This window comes from Mus musculus, chromosome 12 (genome assembly GCF_000001635.26).
Source record: "Mus musculus strain C57BL/6J chromosome 12, GRCm38.p6 C57BL/6J".
Classification (NCBI taxonomy): Eukaryota; Metazoa; Chordata; class Mammalia; order Rodentia; family Muridae; genus Mus; species Mus musculus.
Genome location: NC_000078.6, coordinates 79,241,213 through 79,261,463, shown reverse-complemented (window position 1 = coordinate 79,261,463; position 20,251 = coordinate 79,241,213). Strand labels below are relative to the sequence as shown.

The window sequence follows — 20,251 nt, the reverse complement described above, 5'->3', positions numbered from 1 at the left end:
TTGGTACTTAGGAAAGATCTGGATCTTAGGAGAAGGGCCAGATGCTACATGTCTGATAGCACAAAGGTGTGGGAAGCCAGACGCCTGGCCTTGACAGTGGATTCATAAGTGCTATCGTTTTTATGGGGGACACACTTCATTTCCAGGGTCATGTCAGACATCAGTTGTATGTGAGCTGATCCAACTTCTAGAATGAAGAAAAGAAACCAGTGTGGATGCTCCCGGCCAGCTCCCGGCCTCCAGGGGGCACCATTTAAGCTTCTTCTGCTTCTCGCTTGGCATTTTTAGATTTATTTTGAGAAATCTGCTCCACTGTCTCATGTGCCTTAAACATGACTTGTTTTTGTTGTTGTTGGTTTTTTTTTTTTTTCTGTTTAATTTGAGGAAGAGGCATACACCTTGGGCTTACAGGGTTGGGTTTTTTTTTTTACCATTGTTTTATAATTTAATATAATCATGTTACAATAATCAACAAAACCAGCAGATGTTCCTGCTAAGCATGTAGCTTAATAAAGATGCTTGTGGTAGAGCAGTGTTTCGTCAGCTCTTTGTCTCTCTCAGCAGATTCCATGATTCACCTCCAGGAGCCTGTCCACCAAGCTTCAGACTCAGAGACCCTGTCTAGGTCATCGTCAGCTGAGTTCTCCGCGGCTGCTGCTCCTGGTGAGAACCGCTCTTCTGACTTTCTCGTTCTCTCGCTCACTCTTCATTTCCACTTAAGAAACTCTTTTTTTTTCATAATTTATTCCAAGCTTCTTACTTCCCAGTAGATTCATCCTATAGCTGACTCTCATCATCTATAACAGTGTGCCTATAAACGACTCTGCAGACAGCGCATCAGTGAACCCTGAGCTGTTGCTCCCAGAGAAGGAAGCTATATGCTATGGGCATTTGTGTACACACACACACACACACACACACACACACCACAGTCACACTCCTTATATACTTTATCTTATTAAAATCTGACAAAGTAACTCATCCTAGCAGATTCTGTGTTCTTTATCTTACAAAGGAGAAAGAGGCCCAGAAGTAACTCATTAACAGTTACTCACAGTGGAATTCTAAGTCTGTCCATCAGTGTGGAACCAGAGTCCTCGCCCAGCCCTGACCTGCCCCCTACCATTTCCATACCCTCATCACCACCATGTGAGAGCTGAGACAAGAATGTCACCTTAAACAACCTCTACTGAGAACCTAATGTTGGATGACTCAAAAGTTCTCCAGTCCACACATGCCGTATGTAGCTGTAAAAGCAGTAGAAACATGGGTTTTGAATCTCTTAGTTTGCTTCTCTGATACTGTGATAAAATACTGACCAAATGCAGCTTGGGAAGGAAAGGGTTTATTTTATTGAACATTTGCAGGTAGCAGGTCATCACTAAGGGACATTAGGGCAAGAATTGAAGCAGAGAAACGCTGCTTACCAGCTTGCTTCCTGGCTCGCTCAGCATCCATCCTTCCTTCCTTCCTTCCTTCCTTCCTTCCTTCCTTCCTTCCTTTCTTTCTTTCTTTCTTTCTTTCTTTCTTTCTTTCTTTCTTTTTTGTGTTTGTTGTTGTTGTTGTTTATGGCTTTTTTGGGCAGGTTTTCTTTGTGTGGTCCTGGCTGTCCTGGAACCAGCTCTGTAGACCAGGCTGGCCTCAAATTCACAGAGATCTGCCTGTCTTTGCCTCCCGAGTACTGGGATTAAAGGTGTGCACCACCACCACCCAGCTTACCAGCTTGCTTTCTTATACAACCTAGGACCAACTGCCCAGGGATGGCACAGTGGGCTAGACACACACACACACACACACACACACACACACACACACACACCACACACCACACACCACACACCACACACCACACACCACACACACACACACACACACACACACACACACACACACACACACACACACACACACACACACACACACACACACACACACACACACACACACACACACACACACACACACACACACACACACACACACACACACACACACACACACACACACACACACACACACACACACACACACACACACACACACACACACACACACACACACACACACACACACACACACACACACACACACACACACACACACACACACACACCCCCCCCCCCCCCCCCAATTATTAATCAAGAAAACGCCCAACAGATGTGCCCAGAGGCAGTCTGATGGAGGCAGTCATTTAATTGAGGATCTCTCTTCCCATGTGATTCTAGTTTGGGCCAAGAGTGTTTGGGCAGGATAAGAGTGTTGATTCTGAAGTGACATATTTAGTGGATAGACAACACAGTAAATATGGAATCTGTTAGTGATGAGGATTAACTATATTTAGCCATCGTGAAAGTTCTATTGCCCACACAAGGGACAAGCTCCCTGGAGGCCTCAGCTGTGCTTTGGTCACCTTTCTTCAGTACCCTTCTCTCCCAGTCTCCAAGGCCATGCATAACAACCCACATTCAGGAAAGGCTCAGCAGTTATTTAGCCAAACGATCAGGAGAGCAGGGCTCTGGGTGCTGTTAAGAATCACTATGCTTTCAGTTCCTTTCAGTTCAGTTTTCCTGCTGGTAGTAAAATTGCTCCTCCAGACAATAAGAAATCTCCTTAGATACCATAAGGCAAGGAATATGGCATTGCCTGAGAAGCTTTGTGTGTGTGTGTGTGTGTGTGTGTTTAATGGGTTGTCTCCACACAAATCCCAGATATATGTTATTTCACTTGTTAAGTATGTTGTTACAAACTTCCAAAAGCCAAACACTTATAGAATCAAACCATTGGAGGCTGGAGAGATGGCTCAGCAGCCAAGAACATGCACTTCTGTTGCAGAAGATCGCACAGTTCCCAGAACCCACACAGGGCGACTCACAATTGGTGATGACTCCAGCTGCAGAGCAGTTAACACCCTCTTCTGGATTCTATGGACACCTGTGCCCACATGTGTATACACCCACACACAGATACATAATGTAAAATAAAATGAAGTCTTTAAAAAAAGCAAACCACAATGTCATTATTAGATCTAAAAAAACAAACGAATAATGATAATTATGAACTATCTAGCTGATATTGAAATATCCCCAGTTGTCAGGTAAAGTTGTTATTTTTTTGCTTACAATTTTTTTTGTTGTTGTTTCTAAATCCAGTTCCCAATAGCATCCACGTGTGACATTTGCCTAAAATGTCTCTTAAGCCTAACTAATTAGTCAGCCCATATTTTTTCTCCTTCCCCCTCTCTTTTATTTATTAAGGAAATTAGGTCATTTGTTCCATATACTGAATTTTTTCCCCGTTGAGTCTTGGCTATCCTGGAACTTACTATGTAAACCAGGCTGACCTAGAACTCAGGAACCTGCCTACCCCTGCCACTTGAGTGCTGGTATCAAAAGCGTGTGCCACCACCCCTGGCCCACGTGCTAAGTTTTGCTGATTGCCTCCTTAGGACAATGAGGGTCTGTGTCCCCTAAGTTTCTAGTGCATTGGTAGTTCTTAATATGGGCATAGTATGTGTTCCATAGAATATGTGTTGAGATCAACTTGCAGGATTTGATTCTCTCCTTCTACCAGTGTGGGTCCCAGGGATCAAACACAGACCTTCAGGTTTGACTGCAAACACCTTCTACCCACTGAACCCTCACTCCCACCCCCCACCCCCAGGCTTAGTGGTTTTTATTAACTATATTTGACCCATTTTATTGTGTATTTTCATCTTGGGGGGATGGGTACACAGTGTCCCCTGTCTCTGTTTTGTGACTCAAACAGCCACCAAGCACCTAGCTCTATCATTGCAGTAGGGCCTTGTGAAATGGTCAAATTCTGTCTTTCCTTCTTAGCTGATGAGCTGGAATGTTGACAAGCTTTTTCTCTGACTTCTTACTCCAGGAAGTGCCTTAGTCCGTTCCCCCAGTCCCAAGGAGAGAGCGTTCCCTCAGACTCAGCCGCCAGTGGAGTTCGTGCCCCCAGAAACACCCCCTGCCAGGGATCAGTGGGTCCCAGATGAGACTGAGAGTGTCTGCATGGTCTGCTGCAGAGAGCACTTCACTATGGTAAGCAGCCTCTGCCCTCAGCATCACCCCAGGGAGAGAAAAGCAGAGTGCCAGGTTGTGAGCTTGAGTTCTTAGTCAGCTGTCCCTAAGCGGACAGTGATGTTTTCAGATCACCAACCCTGTGACTGCGTCTGCCTTTGACCTGACTGAGCACATTCTTAGGACCCGTTCATTAGGAGACATCCTCAGATAGCCTTAAGTTATAAAACCATTGTCATTCTCACTGGGTAATTAAAAACAGGCAGGAGTCGCCAAATCTTCAGGGATCCGATATCTAATCCCCGTGTCTTTCACAATAGGACAGTGATCTGATAATAGTTGTGTATGCTAGCTCAGGAGAGAGAAGACTCAACTCCTCAGCTCTGCTTCCTAATAACAATGTGACTGTAAACGTTTTCAATCTCATGGGCCTCTTGTAAGCTACGGTTGGTATGTAAGTTGCCTCATGGAGCTGTTAAAACTACATATAATTGATTATGGTACCACAGTTAATACCAGTACCTGTCTAGCAGACAGCACTAATGTCAACAGCAGTGATGTAATTTCTCTATATCTCTTTCCTCATCTATGAAAGAGTATAAAATGACTCTCAACCTCTAACTGTAAAATGGAGCAATCCTTTAAAAACACAAGCAGCTGGAGAGGCTTGCGTACGCAGCTCACTTGGAAGAGTGGTGGCCTCTCATGGACCAAGCCCCTGTTCAGTCCCAGTACTTCTTAAAATGGATGTGATGATACCCATACTCAAGAGGCAGAGACAGGAGGACCAGCAGTTCAATGTCATCTCTCCGCTGTGTAATGAGTTTGAGGCCAGCTTGAGCTACAAGAGACAGCAGGAGTCAAAAAAAAAAAAAAAAAAAAAAAGGCTGGAGAGATGGTTAGTGGTTAGGAATGCTTGCTGCTCTTACAGAAGACTCTCACAACCGCTTCTAATTCTACTTCTAGGGGAGCTGGTGGGGGCCTGAACTCATGTGTACAGACCCACACACAGACAGATGCAGACATATATATAAAAATTTTAAAAAAGCTTTAAAATGTTAATGCCATAAAGTACTGGGTAGAGATTGTGGTCTTGCTATGCCATCACTGACTCTCTACAAGTGTGGTCATCACTGGCTAAGCAAAGCTCTTCTTCCTTACTAAAATTCTTTAATGTTTTTGTGTTATTAAACATGGAATCTGTTAATAATGCAGATTAACTATCTGTAGCCCCCATGCAAACACTGTTGCCCTCAGAGCCCGCAAGCTTGTAGAAGCCGTGGCTTTTGTCTTAGTCTCTGCTTGGGCCGTTTCCTCAGTCGCCAGACTCCTACACTGCAGCCACATTCAGAAGAAGCTCGGCAGTTATTTTACCAAACGGCCGGGGAGAGCGAGACTCTGAGGCCCCTGCTAGATTTTACTATAGTTCAGGCTGGCTTAGAACTCACTGTGTAGCCTAGGCTGGCCTCAAACTCTCAGCAATCCCCCTGCCTCAGCCTCCCGAGTGCTAGGATTATAGGTGTGAGCCACTGTGCCCACCTTCCCTGTTGCTTCTTCCAGCGTCTCCACACGTTGCTTCCATACAGAGGCAAACTCTGTCAGGAACTGTTAGTTGCAAGTGGCAGAGGACTTAGAACATTTGGTCTTCAGCTGAGTGATACGTTAGAGTGTCCGTTTGGTAGGCTTTTGGTTGTTTTCTTTTTCTTTTCTTTCATGTGTATGGGGGGAGGGGTGTTGAGAATCCAACCCAGGACCTTATGTACTAAGCTAAAAACCCATTCCCCTAAATGACCTTTCTGGGGACAAAGGCTAGTGTGATCATGTTCAGTAAAAACCCAAGTGCCCAGTATTCTTAATTGACCAAAAAAAAAAATAAATTAAAAAAAAAATATATATATATATATATATGCACACACACACATATATATATACATACATACATATATATGTATATATGTATATATGTATATGTATATATATATACATATATATATATATATATGTATATATATATACACACATATGAGTGACAGTCTCACTTTCATCTCTTGCCATCTCTTCTACCTCAGTTCAATAGGCGTCATCACTGTCGCCGCTGTGGGCGCCTAGTGTGCGGTTCCTGCTCCACTAAGAAAATGGTGGTGGAAGGCTTCAGAGAAAACCCCACCCGCGTCTGTGACCAGTGCTACAGTTACTACAACAAAGAGTGAGTGTCCTGCATTACGTCTGACGCCTCCCCAGGGTCCTCACTGTTCCGTCAGTATTACACTGTATTACACCACAGAGATGTACACTGCTGTGTCATCAATTGTATTGTGAAATGCTTATAGAATGAGTGACTTTGTCAGAGACACTTTGAAGATGGGAAGTATGAATGAGAAGGGAGTGTTCAGAGCTCTCACAGGCTGGGGTTTTTTGGTTTTTTGGTTTTTGGGTTTTTGTTTTTTTTTTTAGTTTTTTTTTCCCGAAATCAAGACACTTTGGCCAGGTGTGGTGGCACACACCTTTAATCCCAGCACTCGGGATCGGGAGGCACAGGCAGGTGGATTTCTGAGTTTGAGGCCAGCCTGGCCTACAGAGTGAGTTCCAGGACAGCCAGGGCTACACAGAGAAACCCTGTCTCAAAAAAACCACACACACACACACACACAAAAAGACACTTTGGACCTCAGCCCTTCCACATACTTATGTCACCATCTCACCTTGTCATCTCTCCTGTTACCTGGCCAAGTACTTGTGGTTCATGTTGCTCCAGCTGGATTCAGAACGACATGTCCATATCTGCTGAATGTGTGGGCTCATTTGCTCTAGCTCTATACTGGGTAGTCATCTTGGCTTGTTACTCACAAACAAGCCCTTACACTCTCCTGCACATGGCTAACCTCCAGATAAATTTTGGCAACTGCCCCTCCCTCTAGCAAGGCAGAGGATGAAGAAGATGTTTTGAGTCATGGTGACTTAGATTTTTTTTTCCTACTGCTTTTCATTGAGAGTGTGAAGTGTAAGGTTCTTAGGGCACCTGGAGAAAATCAGCTATGCAAAAGCAAAATTACTTTAGAGTCTCAGGTTTTATTTTATTTAGCAGACTTAGCTAGATTTTATATTCTACTCAATAGCATTTTTGGTCCTTATTTGCTGTAATTATTGACTGCACAGGGATGAAGGCATGTCATGTGCATTGAAGAGTTCCTGAGACCCTAACCCACCACTCCCTGCCTGCCCCGGCAGGAGTAGGACAGTGATTACCCAAACACCATCCTGCTGGGTTGGGTTTGTTTTTGTTTTTGTTTTTTGTTTTTTTCTGAGACAGGGTTTCTCTGTGTAGCCCTGGCTGTCCTGGAACTCACTCTGTAGACCAGGCTGGCCTCGAACTCAGAAATCCGCCTGCCTCTGCCTCCCGAGTGCTGGGATTAAAGGTGTGTGCCACCACCGCCCTGATGGGGTTTTAAGTGTTAATGGGGAGTCCTTTTCCAGCAGTCACTCTACAATAGCTGCATTACCCTAAGGGAACCCCATTCTACTAGGAAGACAGCCAATAAACCCACCACAAGGTCACTGGCTGAGTACAGTGGTGACAGAACACACAGATTAGCCCAGGGAGTTGAGAGAATAGCCTGGAGGTGACCCCAGGAGATGAATCTTAGAGAATGAGGAGTTTGGTAAAAAAGAGACCTGAAAAAGAACAAAACGGAAAAGAAAAGTTATTCCCAGAGGTAGCACAGCAAAAGCAGAGGCAGGAGGAAACGTTAACCATTTGAGGAGCTGTGTGTAGGTAGATGCGGGGCTGGGGCTCTGATCAGTGGACCCTGGACTTGACGCAGACAGCCCGGTGCAGAAGACTTACTGGCACGAGACATTGGCCTGCTTTCTGGGGCCATGGACTGTAGTGGGTCAGCATGTTCCTTATACACATTGTAAACTTGCCCCTTGACCAGAACTGATGGTAGCGCAATGTCCCTTACATCCTGGGGACAGGTCATGCATAACAGGAAATAACTAAAGAAGTGGTCATGCCAGAGCTCAGCCTGGGGACAGGTCATGCATAACAGGAAACAACTAAAGAAGTGGTCATGCCAGAGCTCAGCCTGGGGACAGGTCATGCATAACAGGAAACAACTAAAGAAGTGGTCATGCCAGAGCTCAGAAGCCTTTCTTCTGAACCACAAATGAGGAAAACTTTCGACCTGAGCAGCTTCTGAGGAATCCTTTTTTTTTTTTAAGATTTATTTATTTGTTTGTTTGTTTGTTTATTATATGTGTGCACACTGTAGCTGTCTTCAGACACTCCAGACATCAGATTTTTGTTACAGATGGTTGTGAGCCACCATGTGGTCACTGAGATTTGAACTCAGGACCTTTGGAAGAGCAGTCAGTGCTCTTAACCGCTGAGCCAGCTCACCAGCCCCTTTTTTGGTTTTTCAAGACAGGGTTTCTCTGTGTAGCCCTGGCTGTCCTGGAACTCACTCTGTAGACCAGGCTGGCCTCAAACTCAGAAATCCACCTGCCTCTGCCTCCCAAATGATTAAAGACGTGCACCACAACTGCCCGACCTGAGGAATTCTTAAGCAGGAGCACAATGTGACCAGATTTGAATTTCTGAAATCTTGCTACAGGCACAAGAAGATGCTAGGTGGTCAGAGTTAAGGAAAGTTATTGCAGAATCATGGCCAAGTTATTACAGTGAAAAATTATGAGGGTCTCCTTCAGACACAGAGAGAGGTGGGGACACTTAAACAGATATACAAGAGATAAAAGGGACAAAGCATTGTAAGAGGAAGAGAAAAAGTTATGTGTGATTAATTCTCTAATTGTCTTAGTTCCAGCCTTATTGCTGTGAAGAGACACCATGACCATGGCAACTCTTATAAAGGAAAACATTTTACTGGGACTGGCTTACAGTTTAGAAGTGTAGTCTGTTATCGTGGCAAGAAACATGGCAGCATCCAGGCAAGCATGGTGCTGGAGAAGGAACTCAGAGTTCCACATCCTGATCCTCAGGCAGCAGGAAGAGACTAAGACACACTAGGCCTGGCTTGCACTTCTGAAACCCCAAAACCTACTCCCAGTGACACAGTTCCTCCAACACCACCACACCTACTCCATCAAGGCCACACCTCCCAACAGTGTCAGTCCCCTGAACCTATGGGGCCATTGTCACTCAAACTGTCACACTGATCAATGACTACTCGAACAAATGTCATTTTTCACTCACTAAGAAGCAGTGGCTGAGGCCTTTTGTTTCTCTCTGTTTCTAGTACACCAGAGGAGAGCCCATGCCAGTCAGAAGGTAAGCCTGATCTTGTTCCTGTGTCTCTGTTGTCAGTGCACCAGCTGCAGCTGATGACCGTGGGGCAACTCAAACCACTTGGTTCAGGAATGGAACATCATGGATTTTCTATCAACCTGTCTCCTTGACATCCCTTGACATGTAGAGAACTTTCACTAGAACCGGTATCTAGGCCCATTAGCTCCTAGCACTGGGAAGGCCATCAACAAAGGACTTTGGCTTTTAGCTTTTAGTAGGTGACATTATCCACCACTACCCCAGCTCCCTCCTCCATTGTCCTTTGTCCTCTGTCCAGTGCTTTGTCCTTCCCTTGGGAGATGACTGTCAGCAGTTTAGCCAGTGCCTTTCCACAGCAGCTTAGTTTCCAGTGGATGAACCACGTCTTTCAGGGTTTCTTGTGTGAAGCATCACGGTCATGTTACAAATGCTGTGACATTTATTCCAGCATGGGGAAGAGGACTTGAGGTGCCTGATGGGCTTTCCTAGAGAACACAAAAGGAAAGAGGGGAAATCGCAGTTAAGAACACTCTCTGCTCTCACAGAGACTCAGGTTTGGTTGTCACCACCCAAACCGGGTGATTCACAACTGCCTGAACTAATTCCAGGCAGTCCAATGCCCTCTCCTGGCCTCTGCGGCCACATGTACACACATGCACACACACACACATACACACACAAACTCATGCAGGCACACACACAAACAAGTAAATAAGTCTTAAGAAAAGAAAAGGAGAAAAGGGACCAAGGAGAAAGTTGGGGGGCCTCAGACAGCAGGCAGTTAGCTAGCTGTGACACACATCAGCTTGCCTAAGCAGGACCAAACAGTGACTGGCACAAGAATGACAAGCCTCTTCTCAGTTCCAGACAGCGCTAAAAATGAAAGCCCTCCATATTCAGCTGTGGTGAGAGTCCCCAAAGCCACCGAGGTGGAATGGATCTTGAGTCTAAGTGAGGAAGAAAATGAACTGGTGCGCAGTGAATTTTACTATGAGCAGGTAATAACAATAAAATATAATGGTCACGTAAGTTTCTTTATGTCTAACAGTATAACAGGAAATATAGAGGTTGGCGACTAAGCCTGGCCCTTGCTCGCATACCATCCAGTGATATGAGAGCTGAAACGAGTAAGCCAGGTAGGCAGAAGGTGAAGAACATCTCTGGAGATGTACAAAGAGAAGCCAGGAGACGGTAAGCAGTGTGATGAGCAGAAATCTGGGGATTGCAAGGGGAGTGAGGACAGGGAGGACAGAGCACGGAACTGAACTTTGTGGGGACTAGGGAAGTGGTGCAGTGGGTGGTCACGTGCTTTCTGTGAGTACCCGAGTTCAGATCCCCAGCATCCATATAAAAAAACAGGTGCAGCAACATATGCCTGTTTAGTCCCAGCACTGAGGAGGCAAAGACAGGCCAATGGCTGGCGCTGGCTGGCCAGCGAGGTCTGGCTGAAGCAACAAGTTCCAGGTGCAGTGAGAGAGAGACCCTGACTCAAAAGTAGAAATAAAAATGAGGTGGAGAGCAATTCAGGAAGACACCCAGTATCACCCTCTGGCCTTGACACACACATGCACATACAACTGCTTGCACACCTTCATGTACATGCATCGACACAACACACACACACCCCACCACCACCACCCCCAACAACAACAACAACAAAAACTAAGATGTCTGAGAAGAAGCACAGTGTCAAAAATCACAGGACCTGAGGCTGGAGAGATGGACTGACTGCTCTTCCAGAGGTCCTGAATTCAATTCCTAGCAACCACATGGTGGCTCACAACCACCTGTAATGGAATCCAATGCACTCTTCTGATGTGAAGACAGCTACAGTGTACTCACTTACATAAAATAAATAAGAAAAAAAAAATCACAGGATATGATGAAGGTATTAGTAAGGGGTAATGTGGTAAGATTAAGAAGGACTATTTATATATGGATCTGTGTAGCCTACAGTAAGAAATAAGTATGTGATAGGTGTGGGCAGCTAGGAATTTTTACAGGTGTGCTTTAGGAGCGTTGGTTGGCAGCAGCGTGTTCATGACTTAAAGCAGTGACTTCAGCTAGGTGAGTGATAAGAATGATTGCAACTGTGGGTCAGAAGAGCAAAAAAGGGAGGCCACCTGTGGAAATTGTCAAGCAGTAGGAAGTCCCTGGACAGCCAGGTCTATGTAGAGAAACTATATCTGAAAACAAAAACAAAAAGACAAAAAACAAAGTAGGAACCGTGGACATAGGATCCTCTGCCCACTGTGTGACAAAACCTAGCAGCCAGAGCTCTAGCAGCGGAACTTTGAGCGTCTGAAACGCAGCCGCTCTGTTGGTTTGCGGTGGAATGTCTGGCTTCCTCTTGCAGTGGGTTCCTTCCTTTTGGAGAGGCCGTGGTGATTCCACCACATAGCCCCATTTGAACAATGCTCTGGTCCCTGAATTCGCTGTTTTTTTTCTCCCTTCCCTGCCCCAATCAGGCCCCCAGCGCTTCCCTGTGCATTGCCATCCTGAACCTCCACCGAGACAGCATCGCCTGTGGTCACCAGCTGATTGAGCACTGCTGCAGGCTGTCCAGGGGCCTCACCAACCCAGAGGTGGACGCCGGGCTGCTTATAGACATCATGAAGCAGCTACTCTTCAGTGCCAAGATGATGTTCGTCAAGGCTGGCCAGAGCCAGGACTTGGCTCTTTGTGACAGGTACATAAGAATGGGCCTCTGTTCTTTTATACAGTGGCAGGTTTTTATCTGGCTTCCTTTTCTGACTCTACTATCTTTCTATCCTCTCTGATGAAACATGCTGACCTGTATCCCATTTTGATGTTTATGACATATAAGTACTAAGCACAAGTGGTCCAGTTGGTGGTCCTTGCCCTATGTCAGCCTGTGTCCTTTTCTTTTCCACAGTCCTTAAAAACAGAGTATATTCATTTGCTCTCTCTTACCATGATAAAACAACATGACTAAAAGCAATTCTGCCAGGAAGGGGCCATTCAGCACAAGGTTCCACATCACGGTCCATCACAGAAGGAAGGCAGGACAGGAACCTGGAGACAGGAATGGAAGCACAGGCCATAGAGGAGAGCTGCTTACTGGCTTGTTCCTCATGGCTTGCTCATCCTTTCTTATACCAGTCAGGAACACCCGTCCAAAGGTAGCGCCTCCCCAGTGAGCTAGGCCCACTCACATCTATCATTAATCAGGATCATACCCTACAGACTTGCCTGGGCCCATCTTATGGAGGCATTTCTTCAGTTGAGAGTCCTCTTCCCAAATCAATTCAGCTTTTGTCAAGGTGACATAAAACTACCATATTGAGTTTCCCGAGTTGTACCCTTTCACAAAGCAAGGAAAGAAAGACCTTAGCTAGATTCTTTGTCATTAAAATAATTTAGGGAAGTACCTGTCTGTAGAACTCTCTAGTTTCTAAAAGAAATGTGACCAGTGATTAACTTCGCACAGAATTCCTCTCCTGTCTTGACTGTGACCTCTGGGACACATGGAAAATGGATCTATAAAAACCATTTGGGGTCCCCTAGCCTCACTGTATGAAGTTGGTCTCCGGGACCCACATGGTGGAAGGAGAGAACCAATTCCCACAAGTCCTCTGACCTCTACACACGTGCCAGAGCATGCATGCCACAATGTACATGCAATAAATGAACAGATGTCTTTTAAAAATTAGGGAACCAGTGGGCTCCTGTATCATGGTGTATTGTGAGTCATCTTGTGGAAATGGGGTGAATGAGACTGAGGGTTAGCCTCTCTTCTCCTGCACATTCCTGTACAACCTGCTTTGACTCCATCCATTAACTTGACAATGAAAACTCCTAATTCCTTACTTACCCACCCAGATGCATGACTCATGAAATGTGCTCTAGTACCAGTCCCAACCAGCTTTGGGAACCAGGGATAAATGCCTCCCTCAGACACTCGCTCAGAGCACACACCTACATCGTCATCTCTTAACATCCTAACCTCAGACAAGTCTGCTTATCCCCATGAGCCTCCTGAGCGTGGCAGAGATCCAGGAAGCCCTGACTTTAACAGGGTTCTCACCCCAACAGTCATGGGCCTCCCGAACAGTGTACAGCACTATCAACATTCTCTCTCTTCCTCTCTCTCTTCTCTCTCTTCCTCTCTCTCTCCCTCTCTCTCTCTCTCTCTCTCTCTCTCTCTCTCTCTCTCTCTCACACACACACACACACACATACACAGATACCTGCTTCACATGCAATCATGTGTTGACTTTATGTCAGTCTATCCATGGGAGAGGACTCATCTCTGCTACATATTGCTGTACAAACCAGAATATCCTGGTTTAAACTATGTCTCCTTTTGATGGATAAACAAATAAAATGAATACATTTCAAAGCAAACAAATAACATATCTAGTTCAAATGTTTTCATTTTCCAAATGAAGAGTTATATTATGGCTTCAAATCTGATTTTACATACCATCCTCCTACCCTGCCCGCACCAGGTTAAAAATCATTAATGATAGGGAATCAAAAATGTTGCTAAGCAGACGAATCAGGAGCCACAAGGGGTTTTGTTTGTTTGTTTTGCTGTAGTTGTGAGACAGACCTCTGGAACCATGGGTGTGAGCTTGCTGCATCAGGCAGAATGGTCTGGCCCTCTAGACTCTGTCTTGATACGGTTCTCCCAATCTTCAGGTGTCAGGAGTAAGGTTGTTGGTGGGGCATAAGGAAGGCCATTCTTAGCACAGAGGAAGAATATGAAGTCTAGGAGACGAGACCAGAAAGGCCAAGGTGCTCTGTAGGTGCCACGCCCCTGTAACAATGGTGAAACCACTATACTGACCAGAATATAGGTCAGTGGGGTTTGTTTTGTTTTTTAAGAATTATTTTATATATGTACGCACACACGCACATGCACATGGACATGCACACGCACGCATACACATGAGTATCTCGTCTGAGTATGCCATATGTGTGCCTGGTGCCCCCAGAAGGCAGAAGGGATCAGGTCCTCTGGAATAGAAGTTACAGGTGGTTGTGAACCATCACATGGTGCTGAGAACCAAGCCCAGGTCCTCTGGAAGAGCAGCCAGTGCTCTTACCCGCTGAGCCATCTCTCCAGCCCCTGAGTCAATGAGTCTTGTTCTGTGCTCTCTTTCACCCAGTGTTCCTAAGAACCAGAAGCACCTGGTTAGCTTGCGAGCTCCAGCATTTAGTGTAGAGGCCTTGTCTCAGAAACCTCAGACATCTGTGCTCCTACTCAAACAAAAACCAACATGGTGTGCCTGCTACAGAAGTCCAGACACCATCAAAGCTCTCGCGTCTGAGACACTTCATTCTATCCTTAAAACTTTCTGCTTTACATCCATTTAACAGATGAGTAAGCTGAGGCAGGTCTCAGAGCTTTTAAGTTAGAGGTGGAGTTCAAAGAGTCCGTCTCTAGAACCTTCACTTAGAGTACCTATGCTATATGTCTCTTAGTTCCCATGGTCGCGCTTAGCATTGAAAATGGCAGCAATCACTCCAGAGCTCAGCCAGCCTCCTGTGCTCTTTCTCCCTGTAGCTACATCAGCAAGGTAGATGTCCTGCATCTTTTAGTCGCTGCTGCCTACCGCCATGTACCATCTTTAGATCAGATCCTGCAGCCAGCCGCAGTAACCAGGCTGAGGAACCAGCTCCTGGAAGCTGAGTACTACCAACTGGGCGTTGAGGTGAGACAAGGATGACGCTTCCTTATACCCTGCTGTCACGAGTGGCTTTGAAACGGGCCTTACGGTCTCCGTTGTCCTCATCATGGACACGTACAGGGCACAACAGCTTGCCAGGGTGAGAGTTACAGCACTTGGATGGAGGGCAGGTGGGTGGGGCAGAGGAACAGAACAGGGCTTGGGAAGACTCTGAGACCTGAATGTAGACACCTCTCATTCTCACCTCCAGGTCTCTACAAAGACAGGGCTTGATTCCACAGGAGCATGGCATGCCTGGGGCATGGCCTGCCTCAAAGCTGGGAACCTCACTGTTGCAAGGGAGAAGTTCACTCGCTGCCTGAAGCCTCCTTTGGACCTGAACCAATTGAGTCATGGCTCCAGGCTCGTCCAGGACGTGGTCGAGTACCTGGAGTCCACAGTGAGACCCCTCGTTTCCTTGGTAAGAGCAAAGCAGGCAGTGGGCCGGGGAGAGGATGGGCTTAATCCAATTAATGGTGCATTTGGGCTGAGAGGTTCCTCACCTGATGTCTGTCTGTCTATCTGTCTGTCTGACTGACTGTTTCTACTATATGTGGTTAGATAAGTGACTGTATGATTAGATAAGTAACACAAAGTCAGGGAGGGGGTTGGTTTGTTTTGGAGGGGTTTGGTTTGGTTTGGTTTGGTTTGGTTTGGTTTGGTTTGGTTTGGTTTGGCTTGGTTTGGTTTGGTTTGGTTTTTCAAAACAGGGTTTCTCTGTGTAGCCTTGTCTGTCCTGGAAATCACACTGTAGACCAGGCTGGCTTTGAACTCATAGAAATTCACCTGCCTCTGCCTCCCAAGTGCTGGGATTAAAAGCGTGTGCCACCACCACCCAGTTACAAAGTCAGTTTTTTAAAAGAAACTATAAACGATACATTTTTTAAAAGTTAAAATCACATAACCAGATTACTGAGTTTTAATACTCCATTTGGAGTTTCTTTATTTTTCCATTTTGTACTGAGTGTATGGGAGTGTATTCATGTGTGGCTGTGTGTGTTCACCTATACATGCATGTGTGAAGGTCAGAGGTCATTGTTGGCTGTCTTCTCTCACTCTTTCCACTTGTTTTTTACATTTGTTTTGAGTGTGTGTCTGTGTATGAACACATACACAGAGACAAACACACACACACACACATATTCTTGGAGGTCAGAGGACAACTTGCAGGAGTCTGCCCCCCCTCCAGTATGAAATTCAGAAGTCAGGCTGGTTTCCCGCTCCCTCACTGGCTGAACCTCAGTGCCACAGCCTACTTTGTTTCTCTTTCAAAACGGGGTGTGTCGCTAGACCTGGAGCTCACTGTTTCCAGTAGATTCTCCAGTTGGCCCCTACCCGTCTAGACTCTGCCTACCCAACCACTGGGTTACAGATACACACCAGAACACCAAGTTTCACACGTGTGCTGGGGTCCACAGACTTGCACGGCAAACACTCTGACAACTGAGCCATCTCCCAGGCCCTGGTTGCATTTTTTTTTAATCCAGAGCAGCCTCGAACTCATGATCCTCATGCCTCAAGCTGTGTACACCCATCAACCCCAACTAGTATTAAGATGTGCTGAGAGGCAGGCATGGTGATGCAGGCCTATGGTCCCGGCTGCTTGGAAGCTGAGAGACCTTGGAAGAGGAAGAACAACTTCTTCAACAAAGTCAAACTGAGATGCCTGGGAAGACTGGCTCAATAGACAAGCGAAGTGTTTGTGGTGTCGATTGCAGCTTGAGTTGTACCCTACTGGAGGGGCTTTTCATCCTACCTGTTTTTCTGCTCTAAAACTGTTGTCTTTTTCCACACTGTTAAGTGTTCCCTCGAGCAGCCATGTTTCACACTGTGGCTATGGAGCAAAGGCTAAGTGTAGCCCTTGCTGTCTTAGCACTTGCTCTGTAGACCAGGCTGACCTCTGCATTATAATTACAGCACAGTACACCGTGCCCGGAGGTTTGCTCACTCTCTTTTTCCTGCCAGCAAGATGATGACTACTTTGCCACCTTGAGGGAACTGGAAGCCACCCTGCGAACCCAGAGCCTCTTGCTGGAGGCCATTCCGGAGGGGAAGATCATGAACAACACCTACTACCAAGAATGTCTCTTCTACCTGCACAACTACAGCACCAACCTGGCCATCATCAGCTTCTACATGAGGCATAACTGCCTCCGGGAAGCCCTGCTGCACCTGCTCAACAAGGTAAGACATTGGGAACGTGGTCCAAGGGCAGCGGCTGCCCCATCACCTCCGTGGACGTAACTCAGTGTCCCACTGTGAGATCATTTCCAGCGGAGTCAGGTCAAAATGAAAGACTTTGTCTATACAGTCATCCAATGAGAGCAGCAAGACTTAACTTCAGAACCAAATATCCCTCCTGACCAGCAACACCAAGTTCATCTCCTCTCCCAAAGCGTAGAGCACAGGCAGAGAGTCAGCCCAGCTTCGGGAGTGAGGTGCTCAGTGAGAGTCCTGTGTGGCATCAGGCACATTGTTACAGAGATGACAGACACCCTGTATGTGTGCATACAGGAAGCGGCACTCCCTCTCCTTGGTTCTTCCCTCTCCCCTGGCACCTCCCACTGGAGGCAAGAGCACCAAGAGCATCATCGCTTCCTTGGCCATCACTCTTCTGTTGAGAGAGAGCAAGAGTGAGAGAGAAAGGGGTAGAGGGAGAGAGAGAAAGAGCAGGTCTGTACACAGGGGCCCTGGTGCATGTGGTAGATAAATTCGAGTAGTCACTTCCCACCTTCTGCCTTTGAGCAGGGTCTCCTGTCTCTGTGGCCCTTCTGCATCCTCCAAGCTAAGCTTTCTCCTGCTTCTGCCCCAACCCACCCCCACCCCCCATCTCGCCGTAGGTGTCCTGAGCTTGAGATACATGCTCCTGCATATTACATGGGCTCCAGGACCAGACTCAAGTCATCAAGTTGCATGGCAAGAGCTTTTACCCTCTGAGCTCTCTCCTAGGCCTGCACTTCTTGTTTCTCAACATTCCATGGTAACTTCCTGACAAAGCAGCTGATATTACCAAATTTCACAGAAAACTCAACATTATTATTCAGCCACACTAAATCGGAACAGCAGCCAACAACAGTTTGCAAATAGGTATATCTTGTAGATGACTCCAAGAGAAATCCAGCATCATGGTAATTGGACCCTTCTAGGACAGTGAAAGGGAGACCGTAGCTTAGCTGTTAGTCTTAGCTGCTGGGATGTCTTAAGAGTCATATAGAATGAGTCTTGTTATTTGGAATTTAATTTCCTCTTTTCCTCATGAGTTGAGAAGTAACGATGTTTCTGCCAGGCACAGACTGATAGAGTAAATCGTCAGGTCCTGTTGCCTCGGATAAGTGCAGCCGGAGGTAAGCAGCTTATCTTATCCAGGTAGAAGCTGACGACAGCACTGCCTTACTCTGAGGTTGACAGAGCCAGGCAGGAAGCCTTCTCTTCTCTCCTGTCATTGGCTACCCTTGCTTTTTTTTTTAAGAGCCTTGCCTTTATCCTCAAGCAAGTAGGGATACAGAAAAAAATGCACTGAAAAAAATGACACTTGAGCACCTAGCATGTACAGCAGGGTTTCTGTGTATTCCCTCCCTGTCACACTGTCCTCCATGTGAACATCCTAAACATGACACCCTCATGTTATTCCTCTCCCCAGAGGGCCTTCAGGAATCATTAGGATAAAGGGCAGCTTCTTAGCATGCAGCTGGGCCTCAAGATCTCTGCCTCCATACTTCTGATGGTTTTTTCACATTATTATCTTTATTAGTCTTCATGCCCTATTCCATCTATCTAAAATGCCCTGACCCTCCTTGTTTTCTTAAAGAAATCCCACTCATCCTTTCGAGCTAAACAGGGGTTAAGCATCCCAAGACTAGGAGCACACAGTAGAAGGGCAGAGACAGGCATATTTCTGTGAATTCAGGGCCAACCTGGTCTATATTTCAAGTCAGCCTGGTCTATATTTCAAGTTCCAGGACAGCTGGGGCTCTGTAGAGGGGAAGAGAAGACGAGCATAGAAGGAGAAAGAGGCAGAAGAGACTGAAGGAAGGGTGGGAAGGAGGGAGCAGAAGAGCAGGGTTATGCAGTGTTAGATGGGGTACCCAGAGAAAGTGGCCTCTGAGTGAAGGGCTGAAATATAGAGGACAGCTGGAGGGATTACAGTCCAGGCAGAAGAAGTAGCAAATGAAGAGGTTAAAATGGCCAAAAGCCAGGAAAGATGGGACAGGCTAGTAGCAGATACAGTCAGTACGGCAGTAGCTAAATCATACAGTATATGTAAACATTGGAAGAACCTGGGCTTTACAGTGAATAAGTAACAAAATTCCTGGAAGATGGTGGGCAGAAGAGTAACTTCATCTGACTCATGTGTCAACAAGATTGATTTGTTGACTTTATATGGAAGAGATGGGAGTGGGCGGTGGAAGGTCACAGAGAAAGCTACTTCAGTAATCCAGGTTAGCTGATTGGGGGGGGGGGGTCTTTGCTTGAGTGTGTCTCAATGGTAGAACTTGCTAAAAAGAAAATCTATATCAGAGTGTGAGAAGAAAAATGGTCCTGAGGCTTTTGACCTGAAGGAACCGTTCTTGCTACTGGAAGAACGGAATTGTGTCTGGGAAAGAGGAGAATTGTGTCTGGGTGGAGCTTGTAGGAAGACATGTTAGAAGGTAGCTGGGTTCCATGCGAGACGCAGATTTGGAGGTCCCAGAGGGTGATCAGGCTGGAGATAGAGGTGTGACTATCATCAGCACACAGCGTGGAAAGCCATGGGACTGGATAAAATCACTAGGGAAGTAGAGATAGAAGAGGAGTCCTACAGGGATGAGAGGAACCAGCCTAAAGAACTCAGTGGTCAGAGACGTTGACAGAAAACCTTGAGCGGATGGTTCCTAGCATCCTAGAAGCAAAATAAAGAATTTTTTCCTCAATTAAAAGTGAAAATATGAAGCTTAAAGGTTTTCAAGAAGAAGGAAGTCACCATCTGTCAGAAGCCACTGATCCCATTGGGAATGACAAACCAGTCTTCTAGCATGTGAGAGGTGCTTTGGTTGTCCCCACAGCACCAAGAACCGATTCTGACAGAATTAGCAGTGTGGAGCTCCTTGTTAGCTAGCTGCAGTTCCTGATAGCATTTGGGGGGCAGAAGTAATGTTAGAGGGATCTGAGGTAAAACCCTGGGAGAGGAAGAAGAGCCCATGGGTGTAGAGAGCCGTCAAGGAAGGGCCGAGTGGAGCATCTATCGAGTGTGTTCTCAGAGGAAC

At 46.3% G+C, this 20,251-nt stretch overlaps 1 protein-coding gene across 8 annotated transcripts in view; it reads left to right on the top strand.

Annotated features, from left to right (window-relative positions):
• Zfyve26 (zinc finger, FYVE domain containing 26) overlaps positions 1-20,251 on the top strand; it is a 63,978-nt gene that overhangs the window by 34,860 nt on the left and 8,867 nt on the right. For 2 of the 8 annotated variants that reach the window (XM_017315011.2, XM_017315013.1), the window contains 9 exons: positions 562-663; positions 3,886-4,049; positions 6,098-6,234; positions 9,284-9,315; positions 10,174-10,310; positions 11,781-12,001; positions 14,846-14,993; positions 15,220-15,429; positions 16,926-17,192. In XM_017315011.2, the coding sequence (XP_017170500.1) occupies positions 562-663; positions 3,886-4,049; positions 6,098-6,234; positions 9,284-9,315; positions 10,174-10,310; positions 11,781-12,001; positions 14,846-14,993; positions 15,220-15,429; positions 16,926-17,192 (1,418 nt within the window). Of the gene's footprint in view, positions 1-561; positions 664-3,885; positions 4,050-6,097; positions 6,235-9,283; positions 9,316-10,173; positions 10,311-11,780; positions 12,002-14,845; positions 14,994-15,219; positions 15,430-16,925; positions 17,193-20,251 lie in introns of those variants that run through there. The other 6 variants (XM_017315014.1, NM_001008550.1, XM_017315012.2 and 3 more) reach the window with 5 other exon arrangements.